The sequence below is a fragment of the Heterocephalus glaber genome, unplaced genomic scaffold, assembly GCF_053883595.1.
Source record: "Heterocephalus glaber isolate CG9 unplaced genomic scaffold, H.glaber_assembly_v1.0 deba00000281, whole genome shotgun sequence".
Classification (NCBI taxonomy): Eukaryota; Metazoa; Chordata; class Mammalia; order Rodentia; family Bathyergidae; genus Heterocephalus; species Heterocephalus glaber.
The window spans coordinates 20060817-20087735 of record NW_028258139.1 but is presented as its reverse complement, the minus strand read 5'-3'; the positions used below and the strand labels follow the sequence as shown (position 1 = coordinate 20087735).

Here is a 26919-nt window from a genome sequence, read left to right as displayed (position 1 = left end):
CTTGACAGACCTCCAGTGCCCAGATCTGTGCCTGGCAGTGTTTGCTGAATGAGTGGTATGTGTTTGAGGCTACCTCTGAGCAGTCAGTTTGAAGTATAAGGTGGAAGCAGGAATGTGTGGAGAAACAGTCAAGAGAGCTAGGCGGGACTTAGACCAAAAAGGCCTTACAGATGGCAAAGGAGTGTGAGTATATTTTGAGATTGAGGAACACAGTTGAAGCGTGTATGTAACACAGGAGAAGGGCATGGTCAGCTCTGTGTGTTAGAAGGATCATTGGGGATGCTGAGCAATGCAGATTGACGAGAGTTCAAATTATGTGAGTTCAGAGTTCCATGTTTGGTCTTTCTGGATGTCTGCTGCATTAAAAAGGCAGTGTTCTGTATCCGAAGCTCTGATTGAAAATGAGGTAACCAAGGGGGTATGTGAGATTGAAAGAGAAAAGGAAAGGGAGAACATCTTGCACCATAGCGACATTCAAGGGTTGGGTAGAGGAAGAGAGACCTTCAAGCCTTTCCCTTTGTCCTGAGTTAACTAACTTCATGAGGAGTAGGTGATTCTGTCAGTGTAAAAGTGTTTATAGGCTGAGGCAGGAGGGTCACAAGTTTGACTCCTTAAACTTTGTTACTGTCAGTGCTGCTGAAGTGATTGGATCCCTGTGTCCTCTTGAGCCTGAGCTGATGAGAATATGAAGGCGAGCCTCTTGGTACCAAGAGCTTACAGCTCACGGGCTTACTGTTTTAAGGCTTTCTGACTCTAGAGTCTCCTTACCAGTGACCACAGGTCTTCCAAGTTGACTCTGAATTGGTTCACACTTTCCCAATAGACTTTAAATTTCAATGCCATGCTCCATGGCTTCCAGTCCTCAGCAGCATACACATACTGGGATCACTGCTTCCTCCTGGATGTTTTTGGTTAGTATGGGGACATAAGCTGGCAGTGGTTGGGTCCAGATCTTCATGTCTTTGTGAGTCCTGCTGCCTATCAAGGACCCACATCATGTGTTAAACCGAGGGTCTTGAGGATGGATATGCGCTGCGGAGGCAACATTCTAGGTAGATAAACACCTTCTATTATTAAAGAACCTCCCCCACAAACCTGTGATGTGTGAATTGCAGCAATCTGCCCCTCCTTGCTCTACCAGATCATTTTGTTTAGTGCCCAGGGCAGGAGCAGGCCCCACTCCTGCCTGCTTTGTGCTGTCCTTCTCTTGGGCCACACCCTAGTTCATGTGCATGACCTTGAGTGAGGGGTTGGAGCTGCACCCCAAATGGACAGTATGCTGGATCTGACTGACTGTGACTCCTCCGCAGGAGAAAAGCTAGCCAGAAAGGAGTCTCAGAAGAAAAGCCCAAAGACTCCCTTTCTAGCCTCTTGCCTACCTCCGCATGGAAGCTCCATTTTGGGGTGCTCTGGCCCCGTGTGGTGTCCAGGGCACTCCATTGGGATGGCCATGGTTCTCTCTGACTGAGGAGATGTTACTCTTCTGAGAGGAAGGGACGAGCTAGCTTAATAGACTTGATCAAGTGAATTAGTAAAATATTAGTTCAAAGTTGATAGTCTCGTAGTTTATTTTAATTCACTTTAAAGTTGTCCGTTTCTGTTCGAGTAACCTATGAAAGACTCCTTTCCAGAACGCTTTTGCCACCTCTTTGAAACATGTCAGTAATAACCTTCTCTAACTAACTTAACTTGAATTCCTTACTTGGATAGAGAATATTGGTCTTAACTGACATCAGCTTCACATAAAGGAAACAATATGTCTTCTTGTTAAACAAAATCACAACATTTAGAAGTTACTTCATCCCACAAACTTTTTCCTTGGAACCTTTGACCCACCTTACGTTGTTATAACGAATACCTGAGGCTGGGTAACTTAGGAAAGAAAGAGGTTGATGTTACGTGGCTCGGGACTGTGGTGGCGAAGAGTTCAAACAGCATGGTGCCTGTATGTGGTGAGGGCCCCCTGGCCATGTCACGGAGTGACAGGGAAGTGGAAAGGGAACCCACTCCATGCAGAAGGGGCTGAGTGTTTGGAGTGTCCTTGCTTTACCACGGCTCATCCTTGTGAGAACTAATTCACTTGTGTGAGACATGACACACTCTTGCGAAGCAGCCTCAGTCCATTCAGGAGAGGGGAGCTCCCATGACAGAATTCCCTTCGCCAAGGCCCCCTCTTGGAGGTTCCACCACCTCAGCACCACCACACAGGGGTCAGTGCTTCTGCAGCCCGAACCTTTGTCTGATAAACCATAACCAAGCTGTAGCAAAACCCTAAACCCTGCATGCAGTGTGCTTGAAGCTACACGGATGGCCACGGAAGGGTGCACTGTCTTCCTTAGGTTATAATAATCCGGACTTCACTCGGTAGCTTGTTCCCCAGAACCTCAGGTACTTGTATGCTATATATCTTAATTACTTTAACACCACTGGTGTACAATGTTAATGAGACATTTTATTTAACGTCTTTTAAGTTCTTTATGAGAAAGGCCTAGACTCACGGTTTTTGGTTTTTTTTTGGTATGGGGATCGAACTCAGGTCCTTGCACTTGCGCAGCAGGCGGCAAAACCACTGAGCTAAATCCCCGGCCCTAGACTCACTGTTAAGGTAACTCCTCATTCAGTTTAATTGCGTAAGAGTTGGTTTTCTTACAAGATTTTCTTTTAGCAAGAAGTGCATGTATACAGAGGAAACAAAAACGTTTCTTTTTCTTTTTTCAATTTTCAGACTCAGATGTTGAGATCCATTTAAAATGAAGCTGAAAGACTGGCAGCATGTATTAGTTTCCTGTGCCTCCTGTAATTATTGCGGATGCAGGAGCTTTGTTATCTTCCAGTCCTGGAGATCAGAAGTCTCAGTGGTCCTGGACTGGAATTAAGAAAAGGACGCTACTGCAGTCCTTTCTGAGGGCCGAGGGGAAGAATCCCTTTCTTATGTCCTGCAGTTTCTGGAGACTGTGCACATCTGTGGGCTTGTGGCTCCCGCCTTCTGTCTCCAGCACCAGGGATACCAGGCTGAATTCTTCCACGCTGTGATTTCTCTGTTCACTCTGATCTTTCTCTTCTGCTTGTGAGGTCTTCATAGATATATTGGGCTTGCCTGCATAATCCTGGATAATCTCTCCATCTGAAAGGTCAGCTAACTATAACCTTAGTTCTGTCTGCAACTTTAACTCTCTTTTGCCATATAATTATACTTTCACATTTATGGATTCTGGAGATCAAGATGCAGACATCTTTGAGGGGAGCCATTTTTCTGCCGACCACAGATGGCTGGGGAACATGGCAGGAAACTGATGTTTAGCAAGTGCCTAGTGCATCTTCTGCCTGGTTTTAGGGCTTTTCACGGACTGTGATATTATCTCAAATTATACATCAGGGTTCCTCGAGACACTAAATGACTTGTCACTGTCATATAATTACTACTAATAATGAGTTGTTATCTGTTGAGTTCTTGCTAAGCATCAGACATTGTACCAGGAGATTTATGAACTATATTTTCCTCAGCCCCGAGTACAACCCTCTGGGATGAATGACATAAACTCCATTTTCCAGGTAAGAAACCGGGCTGTCATGCAAGCTGAGACTTGGTTAACTCATGACCAAATGCTTTGGGCTTTGTCAACCTAATTCCCAAACCCGTATTCTTTCTGTTAATTTAAAGTGGACTAAGAGTTAAGGGTCTTATAGAGTTGAGTTCTCCTGCCTCCTCTTTCACTGTGAAGGCTCACCTGGATACTCTTGAAAGTATCTGTCAGGGTATTAGACAAATTTTATTTGGTATCACTTGTCAGAATGACCGTGTCATTAATCAACTGACTTGATACATTTTCTCCTTTTTTCCTTCTCTGCAGTACTACTTTTTATCCACTTGTAGGTCATTCTAGCCTTAGTAAATATTTATTGTGCTTCTCCTTAATTACTGTTTTTTTTCCCCTGATGTGTCTTCTAATTCTGATATACTGCAATCTGAAGTGGAAGTCTCTGTCCTTAACTTCAGGGGAAATCTCATCTGTGAAACACTGCAAGTTAAATGGTTTCCTATCAAATCAAACATACATTTCCACCCTGCTAATTGTGTGGTGTTGTGATAAATTGCTGTATAGTATCCAGTTACATATGTGGTATCCAAGGTCTTTGCACCTGCTTTTCCCTTTGCCTGTGTCGGGCTAGTTGCATTACATCATTGATAGTGCCCTGCAGTAGCATCACTCTCTCCCTTGAGTAGATGGGAAAACTGAGCACCAGAAAGGCCAAGAGGCTTTCTCAAGGTGGCCTAGGATAATGTTGGAGCCAGAACTTCACTTTGTGTCCATTTGGTTCCAAAGTTCTGTAGCTCGTGGCTTCAAAAACTTTCCACATTAGTTGAGTAAATAACACATAAGAATATAAGAAGATGAAAGGGGAAATGACATTTAAAGGTGAGAGTAGAAGAAATGTTGAAAGACAGTAACTGTTTACCAGGTGAATTAGCAACTGGTAAAGTACAAATTTAAGAGAGAAAGGTCATTTTAAGCTGTGGTAGTAAGGGATGGTTTATGGGGGGAGAAAAGGTTATCTAATTTCCGTTAATTGTTTTAAGACAGTCCATTGTCAGAAATCAAACACATAAAAATGACCTTAGTAACTACCATATATTGCACATCAAATTCCAGGATCTATTTTTATATATTACGTTATTTATGTTTTGCAAAAGCCTTATACAGATAGATAGTAATACCCCTAGTATACAGATAATGAAACCTAGTAATATGTAGCAGGGCAAGATTAAAACCAAACTGTTTCGACCTTAAGACCTGTGTGCTGTGAAAGACGCATCTTATTCACAGATTTTTTGTTTCTGTCCTGCATACTCAATTAGAACTTAAAATAATTCCAGAAAACATGGGAAAAATACAAAGAAACTCCCAGTGACTGACATGGTTGGTATAAACACAAAGAATGCCCAGAGAACTCAAGTTTGTGCCTTTGAAAGTCGAAAGGTGGTTGACCTCTGTTGACCCCAGTGAGCTCAGCAACCTGGCCACAGCTTGCACTTTACATCTGTGCACTAAATACCAGGCACTGGCTTTGCCTGCTCTTCTTGTGCTTAGTCCCCCTCATAACATTTTAAACATCAAGTCTCTTTCTTCCCTCTCCTGTCTGCCCCTCTTCCTGTTAAAGAGTTCAGCACTGAGGTTTTCTCTTTGGAAGTGTCCCATTTACTAAGTACTCTTTGCACTTGAATGCTGTCTGAGAGTGGCTGGCTATATTTATTGGCTCCTCTTTCACATTAATCATGTGGCACCATGGTCAGCGGGCTCTGAAGATACCGTCTTCTCAAGCGGTAATTATTACAGTTGTATTGTACAGTGCCAAACCCAAAGCCATGGATTCGTGGCAGGTGAAAACATTCGGCGCCATTAGTTAGTGCATTTATTGCAGTTTGCAGCTGGCCAAGCTCTGCCAGCTTGTCGTGGCCTTCAGATTGTGATGTGGGGAAACGTTGTGGCAGCCAAGGTGGAGAGCGGAGCGCATTTTCTGTACTCTGGAATCTTTGAAGCTCATTCGTCCTTGTAAGTAGGTGGTGTGAAGCGTATATGGGTTCGTGCTCTGAGTTGCTCCATGCTGCCCTTTCCCTTCATGGTCATCTTGTGATGGGAAGCCGCCTTGTCTCCTGCTGTCCTCTGCCCTCTGGAGAGCTGAGCTTCCTCCTCCCTCCCCTGGGACCTTGAGTGTGGCGGTCTGAGTGTAGTCACGGCCAGCCCTTCTCTGCACGTTCAGGGCCATTGGAACTCTGTTTCTGGGCCTGTGCAGGATAGTTTTAGACCTGTTTCAGAGCATAAATTTAGAATTCCAGTTTGCTTTGATATGAGATGGCTTTGAATGCCCACTATTTTTGGAAGACGATATTAACACAGTGATTAACAGTGAGGCATAGGGTTAAATCTGTCCCTTCATCCCCACTTCTTAGCTGTTGGTTTGGAGTCAGTAATTTCACTCTTCACTGTCAAAATTTCCCCAATTGAGGGAAAATATGGGCTAGAGGACAAATAATCATCGCTGAGGGCCATGGAGTAACACACGTCTCACATGTGTAACACATTCGCTGTGTGACAGGTAGTAGGACACTCAGTAAGTGTTAGCTCTTACTATTAGTGTTTTACAGTTGTGATTTGTTAATGCTATGCTCACCACTGGCCGCAGGATGGATGCGCTGCGGTCTTTAGCATTGCTAGTCTACCCGGGCACACAGTAGAATTGCAGGCCATGCGATGCATTCTGTGCAGAGAACACCATTCGCCCTCTCATTTCCCCCCTCACTCAGGTCTGTTTTGTCCCGAGTGCACTGCTTTGCCATCTGATGTACAGGCTGGCATTTATCACCTGCCTGTCTATTGCTGTGTGCCCAACATCTGTACCAGTGGCTGAGCTGGAATGGGTTTTCCTTAGTGATACTGGATGAGTGAAGGCTGAAATGAATGTGGGAGCTTTGATGGGATAACAGGGAACCAGCCTCCGTGAGACAAGGAGGACTACAGTGCACACTGTGCTTTTTACCAGGGATGTTGAAGTGGGAGAAAGCACTGGCCTCAATCTGCAGAGTGGAGATGGGGGCCAGAAGAGCAAAGGCGAGAGGTGCCGAAGTCAGAGGTGAGAGTGAGGGGGACAAGTCCCAGGCGCAGTCACATCACACCCTTTGAGTCCCCTACATGGAGATCATGGCAAGTCAATTCTGTGTGGTTACTTTTTGTCAATCTGTCTTCTGATCTAAATTCTGCTTATTGCAGGGAATTTACTTTTTAATATAAGGTTTCTTATGGTAGCTTCATCGTTTTGCAGGACAAGTTAATTTCTATAATACCAGCTATTCCTCAGTGATAGAATTAAGCATAAATAGGACTAAATGATGTTGATGAAGATGATGGTGATGGTGGCATTTGCAGAGTGCTTTGTAGTGCATTAATCAAATTCACTTGTTACTTTAGTTATGCAGAACTGATTGGCACCTCTAGTTCGTACATCGTTTTTCATTTTGCTTAGGCCTTCAACATATGTACTGTAGAGCTGGGAAGGTAGTTTAGGGGTGGAGTGCCTGTCTAGCATCATGAGACTCAGGATTTGATCCCCAACACTGCAAAACTGTGTATGTGCCTCTGTGTGTGTGTGTGTGTGTGTGTGTGTGTGTGTGTGTGTGGTGTAGAGTTTACATGGATAGATCAGGTAAGGATCCTTCTATTACTGCTTCATGCAGAACCTTAGCTCCTGAGTCCTCTTTGGTGTCTTTGTTATTGACTTGCTAGGCAGTAAAACAGTCCTTGACTTGGGAATAAAGACTAGAGAATAAAGAGCAACATACGTATGAAGCCTGGCTCGTGCCTCCATTCTGCTTCCCACTTAGCTTTCTGAGGGGGAGGAGTAGTTGTAGTTGCTCCCAGGTACGTATGGTGAGCAGGTTGACCCCAGGTCTGAGAAGCAAAGTTAGAAGAGTCATCAGTGAGGCATTGGTTGTGCAGCCCGAGCCCTCCTCTCCAGTACACTGTATAGTCCTTCACCTTTCTCTCCAGGCACCACCCCTCCCTCTCCCAGCATCCCACCACCTCGAGGCTCCGGGGTTCCAACCCAGGTGCAGTCTGCACGAAGTTACATCCCTAGCACTTTTTATTTTTTATTGTGAGATAGAATCTTGCTAAGTTTCCCAGGCTGGCCTTGGACTTGTGATCCCCCTGCTTCAACCTCCTGAGAAGTTTGGCATTACAGGCATGTGCTACCCCAGCTGGCTTGGGAACAGTCTTTACTGTGCATTATTTACTTTTGCTCCTAGGCAACCAAAACATTGGCTGACATGTTGAAAATGCTCAACAAGCATTTTGGATGGATATTTACTAAATAGATGGTAGCCTAATGCCCTCCACAAGGAGTCCATTTGCCCTTGGCCCTTATCTGAGTTCCTGTTTATGGGTTGAAGGGATTAGAGAAGTTTGCACACACCTGGCCAGAAGCTAGAGGTTTGCAAGTAGCCAGGGCAGGTGTGATCTTCATCTTCCGAGTGAGAAGACTAAGAACCAGGTCTTTAGAGCCCAGTGGAATGGCTTCCTTGATACCATTAGAAAGTAGCATTAACTGTTGTTATAGGAAGTGATGGTGAACCTTTCAGAGCTTTCAGTGATACAAATAGCTTGCTGCAGCATGCATGCCATTGGTTTGCCACTATTGTTATAGGGAATCTATATGCATTTAGATATGTAGGTACTGTGTTTTGTCTTCCACATCTTTGAAATATATGAACACAGTTTGTGTAAGAGTAGTATTTACTTATGTAACAAAACCCTTTTCTTTGTGTTATATGCATCCACTAGAAATTGGCATGCTTCACTGTGACAGGAATTTGTTTGCAGAAATACTGTTATCAGATCTGACCAACCATGAGTCATATGCAACATAAATACTCATTTTCAAAAGTATCTCTGATGAAGGAAAATCAAGTTTTGTTTTTATTTTCTCTCCTTTTGTTCAAGAGGATATTATGTGTTGATCTGTTTGGATGAAATTTTTCCACTTGGTATGTTGACCTTAAACTTTTAGAACTTTTAAAAATAAATTTCCTTCCCATAGTCTTTCCTTTAATTTTCTCAGTATTTTATATCGCCTAAATATCTTAATGTAGTGGCCATGTGTGTTTGTCACTTGTTAATATGCTTAGCATTGATATTTAAGGTCCAAGCGGGACAAGTGTTGGGTCTCTTTCTGCTTATTGTTGATTTCCCAGTACATAGTGGGCTTCAGATATCTGAGAAATAAATGAATTTGTTCAGTGGCTATTGTGTGAAATACTGTGCCAGAGCTGGAGTAGGAGAAGGGACTAGAGCTGGTACGCTCTGCTTTCATGGTGCATATAGCCGTGAAAAGGACTGGAAGGAAATGAGGTATTACCCGGTGTGGGGCTGCGGTGGCTGCAGTGGGGCTGTGCTGAGCCGCGCTGGGAGAGTGGACTCATGATGCGTCTTGAAAGGATTTCACAGAACAGCGCACTTGGGAGTGAGTTAACACTTCCGTGAGCCTGAAGGAATGGAGGGAAAGGAAAGCAGCATGTACAGCAGAGTCCCGGAGCCCTGATAAACTGTGGTGGACTCCTGGGTGATGAAGTCGTCTTGTTCTTTCAAGTTAGATTAAAGGACTGTTTTCTCATTGTTGGACCTTGGCACACAGCGCTGTTTCATGAGTTCTGTTTTTTTAATGAGTGTTCAGCATTTCAGATCGAATGTATCTTATTTCCAGAAGTTGTTACTGTGTGCGTGTGCATAGGTATGCGTGTGTGTATATATGTATTTGTGTGTACCTGTGTGTACATATGTAGGCTTTCAGTCTTAAGGAAAAATATATATGTAGCAAATAAATGTCATGCATACATGAAAAGTGGGATGTGGTTCTGAGTTACCTATTTGTGTGTATACACGCACACACAGATGATTTTAAATGTGCCCTTGCTGTCACTGACCCTTCTTTGCGGAAGGGGAGCTTATCATCGTGTTGGCGTTAGGAACAGAACTAAGGGGAACTAAAAGCTCACTGAACTGTTCCTGCCGCATCACTGAGCAAGTAGCTTTGTCAGGTAGACAGGAGGAATCTTGTTTCTTTCAATTAATGAGCTGTTAAAATAACTTTCTTATTGTGAATAGGTTCTGCACCTTGGCATAGATAAAGTTTTGATACCCACTTCAGATTCAGCTTATTAGGAAAAATACTTTTTAAAAAGGCTTAATTTATGCCTTTATCTGTGCAGTGCTTGCATTTAGCAACTATGGATTAGAGAAAGTTAATGATAGCAAGTTTCAGCATAGTACCAGGTGTCCTTTTGAAAAATTATGCCATCCTCAACAATAGGGATAGTTGAAAAACAGATCAAGATGAGGAAGCAGGATTATTGACATTCAAGTATGGGTTTTATATTTGACTGAGAGTCTGGCTGTTACAGAAGCAGAGGAAGAGCTTGTGTTTAATTGGAGGCTACTAAAAACCATCTTAGTTTGCATATTGCTTGGCAGTATAGCAGGTGGAACGGTTATTACTGTAGATTCAGCATACAGGTGGCTTCTGCTCAGAGTTGATGCTTAACAAACATCTTCTGAGTAGATCATGTTGAGTGTGTGCCCAGCTAGCCAGCAATGATGATATTTGGCTGTGAAAAGTTATATAGGCTACTTAGCTCTTTGGAACTTTCCCACTGTGGTGAATATTAGGGTACATCACTTGTAAAAGCCTAGTGAAGGACCTGCATGGTGGGTGCCTGTACAGCTAAACCAGCAGCAGCTGTTACTGGGGTTAGTATTTAGTATCACATCATAGTTCGTGATATATTTACAGGAATTCTTGTTCCCTTTGGTAGTTCTGTCCAAGCTCTACCTCCAGCTCGTACAGTCATGCCCTTCTTGCTTACTCTGAGCTCCAAGAGGACAGGATCTGCTTTGCTCACTGCTGTCTGTCCAGGCGCCCGACCCGCAGCAGGAGTCTGGTCTCCAGGAATGTGGTGTGCGGTGGTGTGCTGAATCTCTGTGGTGGCCGCCTGTCCTTTTGCACGTGGTTTGGACTTCTTTGTCTGTTTTGCTCTAGACGCCAACTGCTGTCTTTCCAGCGCTTGTGGCTGGTCCAGAAGGTCTTGAGGGCGTGGCCTTCTTCACTGCCCTTCCTCAGTTAAATATTCACTTATTCCTTGCTGCTTTCCTGGCCGTTTACGCTTAGAGCGCCCCCTGTGGTCTTTGCCTGAGCATGGCAGACCTTTCCGGACTGTTCCACTTACTAGCTGCGCAATGAGGTGACAGTTTGTTTTAAAGATTAATATTTTGAATTTTTTTCAGTACTGGGGATTAAATCTAGGGGCTTCACATTGAGCTTTATATCATGTACGTCTGTCCATCCATCAATCCATCCATCCATCCTTTCATCCTTTAAAGATAGGATCTGGCTAAGTCACTAAATTGTCCAGGCTGGGTTTGAACTTGTGATCCTCCTGTCTCAGCCTCCCAAGACTACTGGTATCCAAAATGTGTGCCAGCATTTTGGCTAATTTTTTGAATTATTATAGACACTAGTGTTATACCTGCAGAATTATTTTAACATTTTGTAGTTATGGATCGCTTATTATAGTTACTTCCATACCCTTTCACCTCAAATTCATCAGCACAAGTCCATTGTATCTAGAAAAGACTGAGCCAGGTACCCAGTTACCCCGGAGAGGAGAGAGAAGCTGTAACTTTATACCTACAGCTGGGAGGGAAGTGCCTTTTAATCCAAGGCCAGTGCTTGTTTGTTTTGGTTATTTATGTGGAGTTGTAAAGGTGAAATAAGATCATTACTGCAAAATGCTTTGGGCATAGTACTTAAATATACGTTGATGTGATTTTAGGTCTTGTGTCGTGAAAGTTGCTGAGTTATTGAAAATCCTCTGGAGTCACCAGCACTTAAGTGTCATGAAGTTAAGAGAGTAGATGACCCCTGGAGGCAACCGTATGCTCCCCCTGCCCGACCTCTCTAAGGTCATTAGGTAGAAATTATATTTCTCAACTGTTAGTATTTTCCAGTGAAACTGTCGGGGAGTTTCTTTTATAGATGATTTTCATCTATAAACTCAGTTTCCTTTATAGATATGGGTCTGACTGGTTTATTTGATGACTTTGGTACTTTGTGGATTTTAAGACATTGGTTCATTTCATCTCAGTTGTGGAGTTCATGTGTGTGAAGTTGTTCCTAATACTCATCTGTTAGTATTTTAATGTTTGTGGGGCCTGGTAACCTCTCCTCCTCGGTCATCTCTGGTAGTGGTAATGTCCCCCTTACTTTTCTCCTCTTCCTTTCTCTCTTCTCCCCTCTTTCCCTCCCTCCTTTTCTTTCCTTTCAGTGCTGGAGACCCAGCACAGAGTCTGTGCGTACTAGGCCGGTACTCTAGCACTGAGCCAGATCCCCAGCCTGTTTCATTGTTTCTTTCTGGAGTCTGTCTAGAATTTTATCCATTGTATTGATCTTCTGAAAGAGTAGCTTTCATTTTATTGATATTTTCTGTTGTTTTCATTTTCACTGATTTCGCTCTTATTTGTTATAAGCTTTCTTCTTGGTTTGGGCTATTTTATTTTTCCTTTTGGTTTCTTTAGATGGATTTTAGATTGTTGATTTGAGACTTCTGATGCAAGTGTTAAAGGTATAAAATTCCTTCTCATAGCTGCGTCCTATAAATTTTGATATGTTTTCATATTTGTAGTTCAGTATTTCCTAATTTCCCTTAAAACTTTTTTTGATCTAATGATTATTTTAAAATGTATTTTTAACTTCCATGTGTTTAGAGAATGTCCTGGTATCTGTTAATGATTTCTAGTTTATTTCCCTTATAGTCAAAGACTATACCTTGTATGACTTCAGTACTTTTGAATTTGCTAAGAATACGCTTTGTTTTTGGTGACTGCTCCAGATACAGTGAAAACCATATATTCTGTTGCTGTGGTTTCAGAGTTTAATAAATGTCAATTAAATCCACTTAGTTGATAGTAATTTTAAAAATATATTGCTGATTTTTTGTCTAAATTTATTTTATCCCCTATTGAGGGAAGATTATTGAAGTCTCCAGCTGTAATTATGGACTTCTCTATTTCTCTTCACAATTCTTTCATATTTTTGCTTTGTGTATTTTGAAGTTCTGTTATTAGGGATGTGCACATTTGCTGTGAACTTGTATTGGTATGTCTTCCTCGTATGCTAATCCTTCCATCATTATATAACATACCTCTGTATTACTGTTTTCCTTGCCCTGAAGACTTTGTCTGATATTAATATAGATACTCTGGGTTTAATTTGATTTATGATTTTATGTCTCCATCTTTTTACTTTTTAGCCTATCTATATGTTATATTTAAAAGAAGTTTGTTTAGAAACCATATAGTAGTTGGGTCCTTTTTTTTAATGGATTCTGATAATTGTTCTCTTTCAGTTGGCTTTCTTAAACCATTTGCATTTCATGTTTTAATTATATGTTTGCATTTAGTTCATATCATTTTATTTTCTGTACCTTTCCTCCCCTTTATTGCATTCTTTTGGATAAATTGAATATTTTTCCTATTGTTTCAATTCATGTTTATATGTACATATATATATTTTTAGTTGGTCTTGGGATTACTGTAGACACCTAATATAGCACAGGTACTTAGAATGAAATGTTAGTGCTTCTTGTTTAATAACCTTAATTTATGTTATAATTATCATTTACTGTAGTACATTAAAAACCTCATCAGGTAGTGTTAGAAATTTTGCTTTCAGCTATACATACTTTAAAGAAATTAAGGCTTAGAAGCTAAGAATGGTTGAAAAATAAAAGAATATTCCTTGACATGTAAAAATTACATGAAATTCAAGTTTTAGTGTACCTAAATAAAGTTTTACTGGTACATAAACATACTTATGTACCTGTTGTCTCCGACTGCAGCTTTTCTTGCCCTGTGATAACAGAATTGGGTAGTTGTGGCAGAAACCATATGACTCACAAAGTCTAATGTATTTGCCCTCTTGTCCTTTTACAGAAAGGTTGTTAATGCCTGCTCTAAATCAAGTCGTTATTGGGAATTTGACACATTGTTTTATATCAGTCATATTATTAAAAGTGAGTCACCATGGGCTTTGGAATCAGACATGTCTCGGTGTATATTAACAGTCTGTCACTCATTAGCTGCGAACCATGCATAAGTGACGTGATGAAACCAAAGTATGTTACTTCTAACAAGTATTGAGTGAATTTTGATTTTTTTTTTCCTTTACCTTGGTTTCCAATCTGACCTATAGATGTCTGTTTAACACAATAAATGACCTAGGTGTTACCAGTATTGGTGTAAGTTCATCTCCCTTCCCCTGCATTGGCTTCTGGCAGTGAGTGAATCCTTTGCTTTCAATATCTAGGAGTGTGAATGATTTTTCCCCAGTTCTTCTTGGCCAGCCTAATAGCAAATCCCTTTTTTACTTCTCCTGCTTCTCCATCTCCTGCCTGGCAGGGAAACCCTCCTGCCATTTGGGCCTTGTCTTCATGGATCCACAGCCATGCTTTCATGCTTGTAGGGCACCTATGCATAGTAAAGTCTGGAGCCAGGCTTTCTCCTCCAGCTTAAAATTCAGTAGGAAACAGTATAGACATTGCTGTTTGGACAGTTTCTGAGTTTATGGAAAACAGCTTTTCAGAAGAAAATAATAGGTGAAAAGAATGATTTAAAAGAGGACACTAAAAGTTTTTGTTCGCTTTTAGGCAGCTTTGTTTTTGTTTCTGAAGCTCCTTTGTGGTCGGAATCCCAAGAACAGTTTCTGAATTTTGTAGTTAAAGGGAGAAGACAAAGGTCAGCTGATACAGAGCCGAGGATGAGAGCTCCCGGGGGCGCATTGCACACAGTGATGCTGCTGCTAAACTGATAATGGATTCAAATCAAGTAACAGGATTTTTATTTTGGAATTATTTTCTAAAATACCACCTGAAATTGTAGATACAGATACCTGTGTTTCTTGTTTAATCAGAGACCTAGGTTTTGGTATCTTTCAGTTTTGGTTGCTGAAAATGTGAGTTCAGCATTCATATTTTTTCTTTTCTCATTCACTTAATATTAGTAATGCTTCCCCTGAATTGATGATTTATTATTTATATTGTTGGTGTCACTTCCCTCTGTCTCATTTCCCCCAGAGAGATTGTGAGCTGTTAAGAGTGTCTTGATCCGGTCCAAGTGCAGTCCGTTCCTTCCCTTTCCCTTCCCTCCCTTCCTCTGTGTGTGTGTGTGTGTGTGTGTGTGTGTGTGTGTGTGTGTGTGTGTGTGTCCCTGTGCCTCTGTTTTTTTCTTACCTTTTTTAAGGGACAATTTTTAAAAAGACAGTATCTGAAGTGGGATCTTACACCCCTAAATAATTGTGAGGTGTCTATTTTGTGTGTATGGCCCCCTGTTCTCCAACTACTGTTAGGTACTTGGCATTGGAATTCCTTAGATTTTAGGAAAAACAAAAACATTTTCCTTTTCTGAAAAGAAAAAAGCAGTCAGAGATAAAATAAACTGGAACTTATGCATTCAGCTAGGTAAACTTCATTCTATTTAGGTAAATAAATATTACCGAATGAAGGTAAACATTTTATTGTATGTATATGTGTGAAAGAGAGTTCCAATTTGAATTTAACTATTCAAGAAAATTGCGTTGGTGTGTTGAGCTGAGTTCCACAGAGTCCATCAGGTAGTGGGGTGGTGGTTGGACCGTCAAGGAGTGTGGACAATGGGAAAAGTAGATGAGTACAGAACTTTTGAAAGTGCTCTGTGAACCTCGGGTTCCTTAACCCCTTCACCAGGGGCTCTGCAAGGACAAAACGTGCTGTTGCTGTTTTTTTCAAAGATGTTGATACCTTTTTCTCTGTGCTAACAGTTTCACTGATAATACAAAAGGAATAGGTACAACTCCCGGTCCCTTAGCAGAAATCAAGGTAGTAATTACTGGTAGTACTTTTAACTTTGATTCAAATGCTAACAGCTTAAAAAGCAAACAAACAAAAAGTAGTTTCACTTAAGAATGGAGCAGTAGAAATTATTGGTAGTATTGAATGCCATTCTTTGAGTACATTATAAAATTATTCTTCCTAAGGAAAAGAGAAGCCCACGTTGGTTGAGCACTTACACTAGGTGCTGTAATGCAAATTTGTCTCAAAGTGTCTCAAATACAATTTTGATAGTCATTTGCCAAAAACTAAGGATTCCTCTGACGAAATAATGCAAAGTGATAGATATGAAAGCACTTTGAGTAGTAGATCGTGCTGGTCAGGTGTTAGGGTTGTTAGCACTAGGTACGTGGGTTTAGAACTTGACTCCACTTTATTTACCTGAGCCTTGCATATCTTTAAAGAAATTATATTTTACATTTACTTTACAATGATAATTCAAAGGCTTATGTGTCTGTGGAACTAAGCTGCTTAGAGAAAGCCTTATATCTAGAGTGAGTGGTAAGCTGTCCTAAAGAAAATGGGAAAGAAAGCGAATGAGACCTGTGTCCTACTTTCATTTTTGTGTATGCTAAGACCAAGATTCTTTGGTTTGCATATGTATAGTAAAGTGTCCTGCCACTCTTTGTTAAAATGACTATTTTTTCTCTACTACATCATATTTGGATCTTTGTCATAAATCTGTAAGCCATGCATCATGGTTTCTGGGTACTGTTCTGGGTGCTTCTCCTTCAGCCAGATCCAGTGGTGTGAGTCTTTTAACTTTTTTTCCAGAATTTTCTTCCCAGTTCACATACGGTCTTTTGCACATGCATATAAGTTTTAGAATCAGCTTACAGATTTCCACGAAATCCAGTGGTGGCTTTGACAGAGATTGCAAAAACATTATAAATCAGTTTTTGGAAAATTGTCATCTTAACAATATTGAGTTTTCTGATCCATGGACATGTTGTAAATCTTTAATAGGCAGGTCTTTTAAAGTTTCTATGAGCAGTATTTAAAACTTTGCAGTGTATATAGGATTTGAACACATCTTTTACATTTTATTATTTCATAATTTTAGAGTATTGAAATGTTCTTTTGTAAAATTTCAATTCTAATTTTTTTGTGCTCCTACACAGAAATACAGAAGTATGGAATTGTTATATAATAAATACCCTTATTTCCAACTGTTTTGTAAAATTCACTTACTACGTCTAGTGGCTTTCTTTTAGATTACTTAGGATATTCTAGATTATTTTTTTTTCTGTGAGTAAGACAGTTTTGCCCATCTTTTCTCCTAATCTGAATTACTTTTCTATTTCCTTTTCATCTTAGGGTGGTGCTTAGGTACCTCAGTACCCAGGGTACTTACCTACCCTGCAGGGAAGATGAGGTAAAAAAAGATATTCTGTCTTCCTTCCTAATGTGGGGGAGTCACTCAGTTTTTGACCATTAATTGTGATATTAAACGTAACTTTTTCATAGGTGCTTTTTGTCATCTTGAGTTTCCTTTTGCTCCTATTTTGCTGATAGATTTTTTTTATAATGAATGTTTAATATTTTGAAATTTTTTTCTGCTTCTATTTAGATGATCATATTATTTTCTTTTTTAGTCTATTAATGTAGTAAACTATACTAAATTATTTTCAAATGTTAACCAACTCAACTTCCTGAGATAATCTACACTTGTAATAAGTATTATCGTGTTTAAACATTGCTACAATCCCTTTGCTAATATTTTGTTTAGGAGTTTTTCACCCATGGTCATAAGGAATATTAGCACATAGTTTTCTTATAAAATCTTTGTCTAATTCTGGTATTAGGCTAATAAAATGAGCTAGGAATTGTTCACTCTTCTCGTGTATTTTAGAGCAGTTTATGTCTGCCTTCCAGGTTTAGCAGAATTCACCAGTGAATATTTGGGCTTGGGTTTGTTTTTTTTTATTTTGAAAGAAGATTTTAAGCTATGAATTCAGTTACCTATTAAAAATAGAGGACAATATTGAGTTTTCTGATCCATGGATATATTGTACGTCTCCATTTTCAAGTCTTTTTAATTTTCTGCTATTCCAATGGTGACATCTTTTTCTTCTTGAGTGGCCTTTCATGGTTTATATCTTTTAAAGAAAATTTTTATCTCAACTGAATTGTCAGATTTATCAGTGTGAGACTGTTGATTATATTCTCTTATTCTTTCAGTGAATGTAAGATATGCGGTGGTGTGACTCTTGTTTGATTTTGTGTTTTTTTGGTTACTATAGCCAGAAAATTACCAGTTTTATTGACATTTCTCTAATGTTTAATGCTTGTAATTTCATTGATACTGTTCTCTACTTCCTTTTGATTCCTTGGGTTTCGCTTCTTCTTGGTTTGCTAGTTTCTTCAACTGGCAATTTAGATTACTGAACGGAGACCTTTCTTCTTTCTACTATAAGCACTGAAGCTTTGCATCAGTACAGGGTCCTGAACACGCTCCTCTCTGCCCTAGCAGGTCAGTGTTGCCTCATGTCTGGCCAGTGTGTGCACCTCAGAGGCTTCCCTAGGATGTCTTCTCCATACACCCCCAGCAGCCTTTCCTCAAATGACCACCCCTTTCTCTGGAGCCAAGGCAGGTCAGAGAGGGCATTGTTTGTGAAGTGTGGCAGTGGCTTTTGCTTTGTATGAGAGGGTTAGGAGTGCAAGCAGGGTGTTTGGTGTTTTCTGTATCCTAGTGGCATTTAGTGTGCTTTCTGAGCCACCTAAAGGAGCCCTCTTCATTCTCCTGCTGTCCCTCAGCCTTGCTGTGAGCATGCACGTGTGGGTGTGAGCCAGTAAGCACGTGGTCTTCTCCCATGCTTGTCTCAGTGCTGTTCCAGCCCACTTTCAACCTCTAAGAATTTGTTAAAATGTTGGTGCTTCCTCTCTTCCTCCCTCCTTCCATTTTTCTTTTCTTTCTCTCCCCTCCCCTCTTCTCTCTCCCTATCTCCCTGCCTCCCTCCCTCCCTCCCTCCCTTTCACTGCCACATTAAGTGGGTGTGTGTCCCGTCTTTCTTTATGGAGGTTTATCACCCTTGGAAGTTCACTTTATCTGATTTTGTTACCTCAGATCCCTAATGAGCTCAAATATTTTTGTAGATTGTACAACTTTTTACATTGTGAAGGAGCAAGCGATGTTTTCTTTCTGCTTTCTGCATCCTCAATAGAGGTGAATCTGCCTGGTAAGCTTGAAAGAGCAGCAGTTAGCTGCCTTTCCACCCCCAAGGAATAGCTGAATTCGGGGTAGGGGGAGGATGTTTGTCATGACAAGACTTCAGTTTGGTGAGTGCTGTCAGTCAAAAGGTGAGGGTGACGCCTTGCTGAGTCTGTGCCTATGAAAAGCAGATTCTCCCCCTTCCACCTGCGTGTCAGTCAGTCCTTTGTGATTTCATGTCATTGATTGTGTTTCACCCTTTTAAAAATGTCTGTCTGTTCTGCCAAAATCTGATTTCCTTGAGGTGAGGATCCGGTTCTAATCATTTTTTCCCTAGCTGCAAGGCAGTCCCGGGTACCTGGGCAGTCACTGGAGGTGGTCGGATAGATAGCTGAATATTTAATCGGAGAACAGCAGGGTGTCAGAAGCTGATTTTGTCTCTGGGAAGCTGATAAGGGAGAATTCCGCGATGCTTGTCTGAGATGCAGAAGTAGCTTACTTATGTTTTAACTGTAAACATGGGTTTGTTGTTTTTTTTTAACACTTTACAAAGTATAGTTGAAGCAATAAGTTTTCCTTTTGAAATGTAAGTATATGCTGTAGAGAAATGCATTCTTGTCTAGAGAAGTGAAAGTAGAGGAGCTGAGGGTTATAGGGATAGAGCTGGCTTTTAACCCTGGAGCTGAGGGGCATGTCCAGTTACAGACCTGTAGCTTTGTGTTCATGGGTATAGTATTAGGGAGCTGAAATAGGAAGGCACACTGTGGAGGAATGGACATGCAGATAGACAGACTCAAAAATACCTCCTAGCAAGAAGAACGCTCATTAGAAGTATCTTTTTAAACAAGTACCAGGGTTTGGGAAGAAAATGAAATAATCTACCATTGCTTAATACTAAGGCAAGTGACTGCCTTGGTAATGTCTTAACTTAAATAGATATACTCTGGTAGACATTTTATCTTCTGCGACATAATAACCTACTGCTCTGCAGTGTTGCATGCTCAACTCTCACAGTTCTATGCTTGATAGGGTCCAGCAAGAGCTTCTCACTTGGGGTCCGTCATGTGTGGCTGTCAGAGTGTGGTAGGGATGGGCATGCCCTCGGTAGCCAAGGGATGCTGGCCATCAATAGCCAGGGACTCAGGGGAGCTTAAGTTGTTGACCAGCAAGTCTACCCATAGCTAAAACATAGCTTGGGCTTCTCAGAGCCATGGGTATAAGGTTTCCAAGGGAAACATTTCGAGAGTGAGCATTTCGAGAGGGGCAGGCAGGACCAGAAGTGCTTCTTCTGAGCTTGACTAGGAAGTCCCAGGGTTCCAGTCTGCCGCATTCTGGGGTGATGTAGTAGGAAGCAGTCATACTGATGACTGGTCAGTCACCATGGCATGATTCTAACTTTCTTTTTTCTCTGCCCTGAGCCAGGTTGGAGGGAAAGTGAATCAGATGCCTTTTCTCTTTGGAAAGAGTAGCAGAGAAGTTGTGTCTGTCACTATTATTGGAATTGTGATGAGCATTCTGTTCTTAAGAACACAGTGGCATGGTCCAGTTTGGATATTCATACTTCACTCCCAGATTTAGCTCTGAGGGTCATTTGAAGAATTCTGAAAAGCCATGGTGTTGATGATAATAGCTGTGCTAGAAATCCCCATAGGTCCTACAGGTGTTTAGAATGGTATTTCTGAACAGAAGGTGTTATCTCATGACTTTAGCGGGCCATTTCCTGCACGCTTTTTTCTCTTCTTTATTGCTACTTTTTAATGGCTTTTTTCAAAGTTTTCAGGGTTTGTAAATGTTTACTTTCTGCATGATACCAACCTCATTACCTTTTAACACAGCGTCTCTTGCAGTCTGTTACTAACAGGAAGTGACATGCTTGATAGCTCTTTTCCTAGGTGGGAAGGGGCTGTCACGGACAGGACTTGGAGGGTTATTAGGGCAAACAAAGCAGCTTAACAGAAGAAGCTAATAATGTGTCTTGATATAAATGTATCTAAAACCACAGTCAGTTATTATGACTGAGCCCATTAGTCTGCTGTGTGCCCAGCACTGTGCTTACCAGGTGATTTTTATGTACTAAACTTATTCTTTTTCAGTAACCATAAGAAGTAAATAGTATTTTTCCTCTTTTACAAATAAGGGGAGTGTTAACCAAATAAGTTAGGTACCTGAGATCATAATGTTAGAAATTAGATATTCTTTTTATACTGTTCCATCTGATTTCTCAAAAATATATTATTATTCTGTGAATAATTGTGTTTCCATGTGGCGATAGAATAAAAAGCAGTATTATCCTTGGCACTAAATCCCCATGACATGATTGTGACTTCCTTTGTTTCGTATGCTGGCCTGTGATCCTAGGTTTGTGGTTTGTTTTTTATGCTCATTTGTTCATTTAAGAATAGTTTGTGGCCCCACATGAGGGGAATGAGTGGGCTTTAAGCTGTTTGCAAACTCAAAGAAAAGAAACCCTGTTACATTCTAAATATATTGCTCTGCTCCAAGGAGTCGAAGCCATAGCACATAAAACCTAGTTTCTTTGGGGCCCTTTCGGGGGATAGTAGATAGGAGAGCTTTTAGTCACTACTGCCCACTGTGGGACCCCTCAGGAAAGCCCTCCTCAGGAGCCCAGCACCCTACTATATTTCCTCCCCCAGGAGCAAGCAGCCCCATTGCCAGCAGATCTGATCACACGGTTCTTACATTGAAAACCTTTCCACACATCTTGGCTGACATGATCCTTCTTTGGCCCTGTAGTGGACTGGGTTGGCCCCTTCTGCTAATACTTTTCCTAGCCCTGTGGACTAGCCTGTCAGAACATTCCTTACCCTCTGCTGTAATTGTCTCCACACTGTCTGACTTCCTTGTGCTACTTGTCTGTCTGTCTGTCTGTCTTTCTTTCTCTCTCTCCTTCCTTCCTTCCTGCTTGTCTTTCTATTTTTTGTTAGTCCATGCTTATAGCACAACTTATAATAGCTAAATCTTGGAAAAGTCTGTGTATCCATCAACAGATGAATGGGTGAAAAACTGTGGTATTTATATGCCATGTAGTACTGCTTCTGTTTCTTGATCACCAAAATTGTGTCTCTCTTGTTTCAGGAAGAATTCCACAGTTGTGAGAAGCAGTCAATAAATAGATGAATGAAAGTGAGTTTCAAGAAATGCTCAAAGTTTAGCTATTTTCATTTTTAGTGCAATTGTGCATTTAGTCGTCTGCAGTACAAAGGGTGTGTGCTCTGAGGGACCAGGATATGAGAGTAAGAATCTGCCTGCGCCTCAGGCTCACAGTGTGCAGGTGGAGAGGCCCCGAGCTCGTGATCCTTAGGGCAGCTGTTCTCCCAGCACTGGGCTCTGTGCTTGCCTGGACTGAACTGGCTAGTGCCATTTTTGCAACTCTTCACTCCTGCATATTTGGTTAGAGCTATTCAGAGTGGTTCAGCTCATTGTATGTATTGCTGGACTTGACTTGGCTTTTCTTGTTCACGTTACTGACAGTCCACAGGCAGGCTTGGTGCTAATTCCAGGGGATATGCATCTGCTTACACAGGTGAAAGAGGCGGAAGTGGGCCAAGAATAGTGGAGACTCCAGTTGTGGTTGGGAAGCATGGATCTTGTCAGGGCTCGCCCCTCCCCCCACATCCTCTCTTTCTTTCATGCCACTTTAGATTTCATACATGAACTATAAAGACAGTATTGGTAGGCGATGCCTGTGACTGCTGGTTAGAAGGCATTGTTTATAAATTTTTGTCTGTTTTAGTTCCTTACAATAGTCTTGCATATTAGACAGTATTATTTACATTTGTCAATAAAGAGGTGGAGAGTCCAAGAGTAATTTGGCCAAAGCCATACAGTTGCTAAATGCTGGGGCTGGGTCTTAAAAATCCACTTTCGCCTGCTCTTACTCAGCCTTTTCTCAGCTCAGTGGTTCCCTGCCTGCCTCGCAAGTGCACGGACTGGAGTTCAATCCCCGGTACACATCGCCCCATTAACCTTTCTTGTCTTACACTTTGATGCTATTAAAACTAATAAACCTGCCTGTGTGTGCACGCTCGCGCATGTGTGTGCTCACACACTTTTATCTAAACAAATACATAATGCAGCTCTTCCTTATCTGAAACCTAATCTCAGTGCAATTTCCTCCTTTTGGAGCTATAAAACCTTGGATACCAGAGATAGCCAGCAGGTCATATTTTTGTAATGGCAGCACATTATATGCGCATCTTAGTTCCTTCTATCATTGCACTTAACTAAAGTTGTTAATTTTCACTCTAGAAACATCAGAGTGTTCTAAATGCATTCATCCTGTTTACTTTAGTTTTTCACCTTGCCGAGGTGATTTTTTTCTGATGTTTTTTGTTGTTGTTGTTGCAGTTGTTGTTTGTTTGATGAGAGACCTTTTTTATTAGATAGCAGTGTTATTAAAAACTTAATTTTCCATTTACATGATCCTTCTCATGTCAGAGTTCTTGTCCCTTTTACTACCGCCAAATTAAAATGATAAAAAGAAATTTAGTACATTTAAAATGAAGTTTACAGGTGGTGATTCTGATTATATACTAAGCACAGGGGCCTTTGGGGTTTTGTAAACAGACAGCAGGCTCCCACAGTGCGTGGCAGTGCATTCAGTGCTGAGGACGCTGTGTCAGAGGGTGAGCACTTCCTGCTCCATCTAAGCAGATGAAATTCACATGTTCTTAGTGCAGTTTGAGGCTCTCCTAAGAGCATGGAGTTTATGGCAGTGGCAGGAAGAGCAGCCATCCCGGAAAGCAGCAGCATTCGCCACCTGCTCTGCTCAGGAGGTGCCAGTCCTGTGCTGTAAGCCTTGGCTGGGCTGTTGGTGGCTGTGGTAGGAAACTCAGAGACTGTTTCCTAGAATAAACCTGAGAGGCAGGCTTGGTGACACACACCTGTCATCCCAGCATGTGGGAGGCTGAGGCAGGAGGACCTCTGTGAGTTCTAGGCCTTTCCCAGGCTACATAGTTCAAGTCCACCCTTACATTTGTGTTAACAAAAATAAGTAAATAAAATAAAATAAATAATAACAACAAACCCAGAAACCTGAAGAACCTCAGGAAGCCTGTGATTTAGTTAAGGTCAGTTAGCTAGTTCATAGAAAATCAAAAGGGAAGTCAAATTTTGTGATCATTTAAGATTTTTTTTTACCTATCATTTCTTTATTCAGTACAGTACTTGATATACTAGTGGGCACTAACCTGAGTCTGGAATTTACCATGAATTAGGCAGATCTAAATAGCTGTGCTAACTGGTACCAAGTAGCATAAGGATGAATGCTTTTGAAAGATGAGTAAAATGATTGGCCAGGAATTAGTGGAAACTTGTATTTATTATACAGTGCTTACTTTAGTTACATATTCTCCCCAAGAATATGGTAACCGTCACTATAATCAGTCAGGGACACTATTGATCAGAAGTAGATTTAGTACCTCTTTCTTCACTTACTGGCTTAATGGACAAGAAAAGAGCCTTCTGCACTTGTCTGCTCCCCTCACAGGTTGCCAGTTTATTTAGAAAGCCTGAAGTGTGTGTTTGTGGTACTCAGGTGGCTCTCAGTACGTGTTGGCTCCCGTGTTCTTCACCTGTCCAGTACAGCTGATGGCTGAGCAGATATTTAATTTATAAAACAAAAACAAAACTGGCTGAACTCTGAGCTGCTTTCTTTGCTTCTGGGTTGCTGTCTTTAGAATTGAGGGCCTTTGAGCCTCCCTTGTGATGTCTTAGCATTTGGGCTTTTTAAAGCCCACATAAAATGCCAGTCACAATGTGATTTTTTTCTTGGTAAATGTTTTTGTTTCAGCATGTTGTTTCTATAAACTAATGTAATTACTGAGCATGAAGTCTAGTATTAGAGAATACTTTAGATATCTGAATATATTTGAACGAAACATGATTGAATTCAGCAGGTTTGAGGTGGAAAAACAAAAGACAAGAAATATAAAATATTTTTATCCATCCTGCAGTAAGACTTATAACTGCATTGCCAATTATCTAAAAATGCCTTTTGTCAATTCTTCCTGGCTTAGAAAAGTTTAAGTTTAGAAAAGCGTAAGAGTTTTAAAATTCTTAGTTCAGAGATGCCATAGAATGGGGTTTTCTTCAGTGTCTTAATTTTAGTCTCAGAGTAGGTTCATCCTTGCAAAGCCACCTTGTAATCACAAGGCATATTGGGTACTATTCTGAAGTAATTCTCACTTTTTGCAGTCTGCAACCTGTAACACTGGATTTAACATATAATATGTGAATATTTTCACTGAAATGCATATTAGCACAGTTGGCAGGTTTTGTATGTTGTTGACATCTTTTAATGTGCTTCACTCTTCTAATGGCAGGTGGTTAGTTGCAAAGGCTGCAGAGGGTCTCAAAATCACTGAAAATATGTACATAATACACACAATACATTATCTTTTCTGTAACATACTTATTTATTAAAGTACTTTGAGCTTGAAGTAAATAGTGATGAACATTCAATAATCAGATAGAATAGAGCAACCACAGAGTATTGCTGTGTGGTAGTTTTCTCTCATTCTGAGCTATGAATCTTTTCCTGCTACTGCCCTGTATCAGTGCCTCCCTAGACTGAGAAATCTGTAGCAGGAGTGAAAGGAACTTGGCATAGCATTAAAAGACCTTCTCAGGCTATCTCCAGCCTGGACAGCTTTTCACCCGACTCCTTTGTCTTCTGTATTATTTGAAAGCATGACAGTGGTATGTATGGCCACTGTTTTGCTCATGCTGTCCTGGTGCATGGAAGTCCCTCCACATACCCATGCCTTCCGCTCAGTTACAGCTGCAATACTACACACTCGGAAGTTTCCCCTTTGATTTGTTTAAACTTTCATTAGAACATATTTACAGTACGCAATGATTATATTCACTGCAGGCAGGGGATTAGTACTTGGACATAACACTTTCAATTCTCTTTTTTTTTCTCTCTCTCTCCCTCCACCCTCCTTGTGTTTTTCGAGCATTAGATTCACTTGTTTATCTTTTAAAGACCTTATAAAGTTAATTATCATATATACAGATTGAAAACCAGACATATCCTGAAGAACGTATATAAGACAGTTGTCCTAAGTCAAGGTACACTTTTAAATACGTGGTCGCACTAGATTGCAATACCTTTTTTTCCTCTGTATTCTTTTATTTATTATGTTTTTATTTATCATATAAGAGAAGCCATGTGATAAACTTGTGTCTGAGTTACTTCACTTACATTATTATCTCAAGATGTATACATTTTCCTACAAATGATTCAAGTTTATCATTTTTATGACAGAGTGATACTCCATTGTGTATAAATACCACACTTTTTAATCCATTTATTTGTTGATGGACATATAAGCTGTTCTCAAGATGTAACTGTTATGAATTGCATTGTTATTGCTGTTGGGTATGCATACTTCACTGCGGCATGATGTGTGCAGCTCTTTTGGGAAGATACCCAGAAGGGAAACAGTTGGGTCAAGTGGAGTCTCTGTTTTAGCATCTGCAGAAATCTCCATACTGATTTCCATATGGTAGTGTGTGTTTATACTCCCACCAACGATGGAGATGGAAGGTTTCCTTTCTCCCCACATTCTTACCAGCATTTGCTATTGGTTGATTTCTTGGTGATAACCATTATTTTCCAGATTAAGGTGGAATCTCAGTGTTGTTTTAATTTGCATTTCTTAAATGGCCAGCAATATTTAACATTTTTCATATATTTATTGGTCATTTGTATTTCTTTGTATAAGAATTGTGTGTTCATTTCAGATGCACATTTTTAATTGGGTTTTTAACTTTGGGGAAGTCTAATTTTTTTTAGTTCTTTACCTATTCTAGATATTAGTCCTTTGTCTGAGGGATAGCTGCAAAATGTTTCTCCCATTATGTTGGTTGTTTCTTCACTGTTAGTGGTTTCCTTTGCTGTGCAGCCCCTGGATTTATTTTATTTTTTCTAGAAGTATTTGCTGCCTTCTATACATTTTGTAATATTTCATTTGAACTTTTCTGAAAGTACTTAAAATATATACTTTTCATTGTGTGTATGCACGTGTAGTCTTGACTAAAACATATATTTCTTGGGAAATAGAGTCAGTATTGTATTATATAGTAACTTAAGTTTTCCTTTGAACCCAGCCAGGGCTGTCTCCCTCCCAAGTCCACGCATACTTTTTTCATGTCATCAAGCTGCTGCTCAGAATCTTATGTACAGTGACATTGGTAGCATGGCGTAGGCACTTGGTAAATTCTTGGTGAATAAAACAGTGAATGTCTGAACTTTGTGGCATCTCTTACTGCT

The 26919-nt window shown here is 40.6% G+C and overlaps 1 protein-coding gene across 5 annotated transcripts in view; it reads left to right on the top strand.

The window, feature by feature from the left end:
- The window catches only part of Khdrbs3 (KH RNA binding domain containing, signal transduction associated 3), a 170537-nt gene that overhangs the window by 14011 nt on the left and 129607 nt on the right, over positions 1–26919 (top strand). The window contains exon 1 of one of the 5 annotated variants that reach the window (XM_087187360.1): positions 21740–21764. The exons of the other annotated variants lie outside the window; for them this stretch is intronic. Coding sequence (XP_087043486.1) covers positions 21755–21764 — 10 coding nt within the window. The 5' untranslated portion in view covers positions 21740–21754. Of the gene's footprint in view, positions 1–21739; positions 21765–26919 lie in introns of those variants that run through there. 5 annotated transcript variants of the gene reach the window in all.